The sequence below is a fragment of the Morone saxatilis genome, unplaced genomic scaffold (assembly GCF_004916995.1).
Source record: "Morone saxatilis isolate NCDOM2014 unplaced genomic scaffold, NCSU_SB_2.0 Contig17, whole genome shotgun sequence".
NCBI classification, from domain to species: Eukaryota; Metazoa; Chordata; class Actinopteri; family Moronidae; genus Morone; species Morone saxatilis.
Genome location: NW_023339729.1, coordinates 12,534,237 through 12,540,483, shown reverse-complemented (window position 1 = coordinate 12,540,483; position 6,247 = coordinate 12,534,237). Strand labels below are relative to the sequence as shown.

Below are 6,247 nucleotides of genomic sequence, written 5' to 3'. Positions count from 1 at the left end.
GCTCCCTTGACGTCACATTGTCACGCTACAGGTCGGGAATGGCGAGTACACTATTTCTGTTATTGTATTAGAAATCATTGAGAAATACATGTTTATATGTGTATGTAATACTCGTAGCTAAAAACCATTAAAAGTTTTTGTTCACTTCAGTTGTGCTTTGAGAAGACGGAGGAGCGTAAAACTAACCTTGTTAATATAAAATGTGTCCCCTTTCTTTTAAAGGTCATCCTCGCCTTTTGTGCTCCAAAAAGATCTTTGAACCATAAGTAGGGGGCACAGCAGGACTAGCGAGGGAGGTTCAGGGGTTGTCTGACCAGGGCTCTCAGCAATTATTCGTTTTCTCTGTGATTTGTCTTACTGATGTGTCTGGAAATTGCTAAGATGGGATGGACCCAGACTCTGGCCTCCAAAGCTCCTGGGTGGTCAGTCTATCAGCAGACACAAACTATCTCCCTCAGCATCAGTGTCACACCACAGCCCTAATCTATTTGGCAAGCAAACGACATTATTGTCATTAGTCTCTGGAGGCCTCCTGTGGGTCAGGAGTAGCTTGTTTAGTTTCTGAGGCAGACAGGGTTGGTCCACAGAGAACAGGAGGGTGAGGGTCACTGTCTAATGTGGCTTCATGACTGACTGTTCTCTGACATTAGAGGGTGTGAGAGCCTTGCTCCACAATAATATATGCATGTGTTAGACAGCTCAGCCTTTATAGCTATTGTTGCTATGGTGTTGTCAAGTGAAGTTGCTGACAGATGTTGGACTAGGCTGAATGAAATTCTGATGTCTGAATTTAATATGGCCTGGGCGTTGCTTTGGTATCATTTATAACCAAACAAAGATAATTGCTGGAAATGTGTGACTGTGTATTTGCTTTAAGCATGAGGCTTTTAAAGAGCCATCACAAAAACTATTTGAGGGTGTTTCTTCTTTGACATTTATATTATGCACACGTGTAAGTTATCAGGAGGAGAGGTCCTGTCTAGAGCAGTGATAACTTCTCACATGCATGTCCTGTGGACCTGTATATGAACACCTTCTCCTCAACTAGAATAGAAACACACTGTGTACAAAGAATTAACTATATGCAGAGAATGAGATAACCAGCTATAAATACCTAAAGGAAACAAAAGAAATAGATGACAAGAGTCAAAAGTGGTGCAAAGACATCTGGACCCCTTACAGCCATACCCCATATCCTGGCAAAGAAACCAGCATCAGCCTTACATTTCATCAGACCACTACCACCGCAAGCAATTAGTTCAGCATGGCTTATATCTCGCCCTGTCTCTCTCGTTGTGGGAAAGACGACCAATTAGGCAGCGGAGGGGAACGCAGGCGGAGAGAGCCAAAGAATGAGAGAAATGTGAACCCAAAGTGAAAGGCTGGAAAAAAATACCAGCCGCATGCTAAATAACAATGGACAACTTGAGTCAGTGAGGGGGGACTGTCGACAGCGCTCAGACCAGCCAGAGATGCAGTTGTTTGAGATCTTCACTCCTGTGCCATACTGGAAGGAACAGAATAGAACAGTGTGTGAGTGTGTGAACACATCCATGGGGAAGGTTTTCTATATCTTATGTGTGTGGCATGGCTGATGATATAGGTCACATATATAGGAATACAAACACTACACTAAGGGACAGATCACCACGCCCTAAAGGCATCCAAAGGTATTATGATAATATAAGCCACCCACCATCACTTCTCTCATATAGCCCCTAAAATACCGATGTTGATATGTTAGAAATAGAAATATCAGGTTACAATATATTAGCTGGTATTCATTTTCTCGTACTAGACAATTGACATTTTGGAAAAGGATCCCTTAAATTTGGACTGAGCCAAACACTTTACAGTTGAAAAATAAACTTGGCAGTGCTCTCGGTTTGTCTCTTTTCTCAGTCAGTGGTGCGTTGGCTTTTTTTTTCTGCAATTACTTACTTAGTTACCTATTGGCTGAAATATGGCAATACTGATATATCTGCAATAAACTTATATTGGCCAAAATACCGGGCCGTTGAATTATTGGTTGTACTTCATCTCTCATTTGGTTATCTCCTTTCTTTTTAATTAGGAAAGAGATCATTTTGTCTTGTCATAGCTGATCTTGTCAAGCACAGATCAGTGAAAGCACTGTTATAACATCAACAATAGCTTCGATCCATTCACGTGTCCTAGTAAGTTGCGACAGTGAAAACTTGAGTTTTAGTACTTTGAATTTTAATCATTTGAGAAAAAACACTAAGAATTAAGTTATTTGTGGCTTTTGTTATAAAAGTTAAACCTAACTAGATTCAGTAAGGCATTCAAATGATTCACATTCAGTGAAATTAGATTGTAAAAGACGGTCATCTTTTTACGAGGATAAAATTCCACCTGTAGTGGATATTACAAAGGAGAGGTGTTTTTCCCTTGGGTGGTGACTATAATAAAAACTGTAATATTTTCAGGTCCTGGGGGTAAAGTGCTTTGATGAAGTGTGAGTGAGCTTTTGCACATTTTTCTCTGCTTCCATAGTATCAGTGAAAAACAATGATTATCCTCTCAAGGCAGAATCAGAAACATATGCCTATCACAGTGTGCAATCTGTGGTAATAAAGCTTTTGTGGCTTTTGAACGCATGTAAATTGCATTAAGTCATCAAGAGAAAAGTGGTGATATGCTGTGAGGGCATACGCACTTGGGACTTGCGTTAGATCAAGGACTTTGAAAATTAGTGGTGAGGTATATAGGCTTCTTACCTCTTCCAAGTGCATTCCCTTGTGTCTGCTACATGTCACTCCTCCTCTGTGAGTCTGTCTCAAATCAGTTTTGAAGGTCCTCAGCTGCTTGATATTTGAATTTTTCGATGTTAAAGTTGGGGAGAATTTGTGAAACTGCAAAGGTTTTATCGCAAAATGACCTAATTTAAAAAGTCCGACTGTCTAACTACTTAACAATAGCCTTGTTCGGTCTTTGATTGTGTTTGTTATGTTTTTTCTCTTTCTTCCTGCATAATATAACTGTGACTTTATAAATTTCAGAAATTTGACCAATTTAGAGAATACTAAATAAATACGAATAACACATACAATGCACAACTTAGATGTAAACTCCTAATCAGAGATAGTTTGTTATAAAACGTGCAAACTGATAAGCTCAGTGAGCATGATGAAATAGTGTTTATATCTAGCTAATGAAGTGAAGCATAAGTCTGGCATTATTCTATATTTATCTTACTGTCAGCAAATCCCATGAAAAGACCAAAACCAACAATATGTCAGTCCTTATCTCAATACAGCCCTACTCTTTCTGTGGCCCTCAGGCCCAACTTAATTTGTTTTTGCTGAAGATGTTTAAAAGCAGGCTACGAATACGTTGTTTAATTTTTTTTAAATAGCTAGTTACATTTGTGAAACATCTGGGTACTGTAGTTTTTAGAAAATGTTATTCAAACAGGAGTAAGTATTGTATTTATTTGGGAACTATTTCCAGATGTGGATTAATACAAATTTGTTGCTCTAGTGAGTGGGATGAAGTGTGATACATTAATGTGTTTTTAATAGTTTTTGGACAACAATGGAGCTCTATGGCACACAGGAATAAACAGCATCAGGCTTTGGATACACAGACTTTGTTAATAGGATCAGCTCATTGTTGGTTTTAGTCTTTGGAATGTGTTGACAGTAAAAAAAACAAAAAACATTTGTACAACTGATTTGGATTTTGCCATCTGATTTCGTTTTTTTCCCTCATTTTTCCTCTTTCAGGGATGCTGGTGGTGATCGTACTGCTTCTCATAGCCATCGTAGTCATCGCCGTGTGGCCCGTGTAGCTGAGGACGGCAGTGATCACGGACCTGTGCTGAAGTACAGTTTGGTTCAGATTACCAGTTAAAAAACTTTGCATACACAGTGCACACACGTGTAGAGACTTATTTAAACATTGTCTCTCATCAGATTTTATTTTCTTATTCTTTCTCTTCCCATTGAGACAAAGGTCAGTGGTGACTGCCCAGCCAAGGCAATGTGAATTGAAAAACTTAAGTCCTTCAGCAGCACAGTTACTTTCTTTCTGTACAGTAAGTTGTTGGTTGGGTGAAACGCATTGGTAACCCTGCAGACATATTTTGCGTAGGTGTACATTGTCCTCTTTAATAGTTGTTCAAGTGTCTGGCTCATTTAATGTATAAAATAGTTAAATTATTTGGAGGTTTATGAGCCCTTTGAAAAATATTTTTAGCCTGGACTGTGGCAAATGTTGACCCAACAGTGGGACCTCCTGTAGGTAGCGGGAGCTTTCCTTTCATTAGCCTGTTTGTGGTCTGGGCTGAGGCTCTCACCGGGTACAGTAATTCTGCAAGCTTTGCAACATTCACACTCACTTATATTTACCCATGCATTGCTGTAGCAGCTGTAATGTTATCATTTGTCTTGGGATTTTATAACGTTTATAGAATAGCTCTCAGCCAAAACAAACAAGCTCTGCTGTGTTACTAACATGGCTGTTTTCCTTCCTTGTAAATCAATTCAGCTTGTAATTTCTAATAAATGACATTTTCAGTTAATAGTCCCTTGACTCCTGTCTGTCTGTGTTAATGCTCAGGGATTACTCTGCAGGATTGCAATGTTTTGTAACATGATATTTAGCTGGGGTTGACCTTTGACGAAGCTTGAACACACTACCACTTCTATATTTCCATTACTAAATCTGCATAATATTGTTTTCATAGTACTGTGCTTGTGGGAACCAATAAATGAAGAAAAGCTGACTATATGCCTTAATATTACTTAATAACTTAATAACTACACAAAAAGTTCAATAAACAAAAAACCTAATAACTAAACAAACAAAAAAGCAATTATTCAACTCAGCAGGCAAAGTGTTTTTCAATGTAATGAGTTTATTTCAACTGAAAATCTGAATTTAGTTCTACCAGGTTGGTGTGATCAGTAGTTATTATTTCCTTCTTTAATGGCAACAATCTAAACAACCACAAACATGTAAAAAAAAAAAAAATTGAAAAAGACAATAAAATCCACAATGTCTTGTGTCATTAAATATTCATATATAATAACCGTAATATATTAGTACGCATTGTAAAACAACATTGCAAAAAGTCTTGGCAATGGTGACTACTAAACAACATTTACAATTCATAGTATGAACACAAAGCAATGCTTTGACAGATACTGTATGTGTGTAGCGTTTCATCAGGAAGCTTGTCAAACCATTGCTCAGGAGACAGATGTAAAATTTACAGCATGAGGCTACAGAGACTAAAGAGGTGTAATTACAGATTACATTGTGCCAAACAGAAAAACATTGATATGTAATGGTATGTTGTAAGATTAACAATGATAGGCAGGAACATGTAAATATACTGTATATGTCTATGTGAGCATGTCGGTGAAGCCACCAGCACGTAGCATCATGATGGACTGACATCAAAATCACTTGATTGATTGTACAGTGAAACACTCCATCAAAATCTTAATGTAAATATTGAGAAGTACCTCAGCAACAAGGTCATCTGTTTCTTTTTTATCTTACAATTTAACCCAGGTGATTTTGGATTTCTCACGCTTTATAAAGCCACTCTCATTTGTCATCATCTAGGAGGCATTTCGCTCCATTCAGAAAATTCCTGCGCAAATGAGAAGGTTTCAGAGATAGTGGACTCAAAATTATTGCCATTTAAAACAAAGGAAGTAGAGCGTGCATTAGATTGAAACCATGTGTCGTGAAAAGATCTTAAAACCCTTTTTATTGTTACTTGTGCTGTGGGACAGTTTTTAAAAGGTGCTAAATGTGATTTTATCAAGTGGCAAATACTAGCAACATCAAACATGTTGCTCAAAGTGTTTTTTGGGATGGTTATGATACATCAGATACACTATGGCCTTTTACAAACCTGAGCTGTGTTTTTTTTTTTTTTCTACCACGCATTCCTTGGAGAAATCCAAACTGAACTGCATACAAATAAATGAGCAATGTGGTTTGAATCAAGCAGCGTCAAGTGATTGCAATTCACCCCATTTCCCTCTGTGCAAGTGTTGAGGTGAAGAGAATTAACGTGACAGGTCAATGAGAGACTGCAGCTCCTGACTGGTCGCACAGATTCCTTTTTAGTGAATGTACAGTCAAGCATTTGCTAAAGAGTGTGTGGACTATATTTATCTGCAATCTCATAGTACTGTAGGAATTATTCTAGATACCAGTGTGAGGTGGATTTCCAAAATACATTTAAGTATGCAGCCGTTTGCAG

At 38.0% G+C, this 6,247-nt stretch overlaps 1 protein-coding gene across 1 annotated transcript in view; it reads left to right on the top strand.

Moving 5' to 3' along the window:
- stx8 (syntaxin 8) overlaps positions 1-4,548 on the top strand; it is a 40,961-nt gene extending 36,413 nt beyond the window's left edge. The window contains exon 8 of the mRNA XM_035660240.1: positions 3,750-4,548. Within this exon, the coding sequence (XP_035516133.1) occupies positions 3,750-3,814 (65 nt within the window). The 3' untranslated portion in view covers positions 3,815-4,548. The remainder of the gene's footprint in view (positions 1-3,749) is intronic.
- The last annotated feature ends 1,699 nt before the right edge of the window (positions 4,549-6,247 follow it).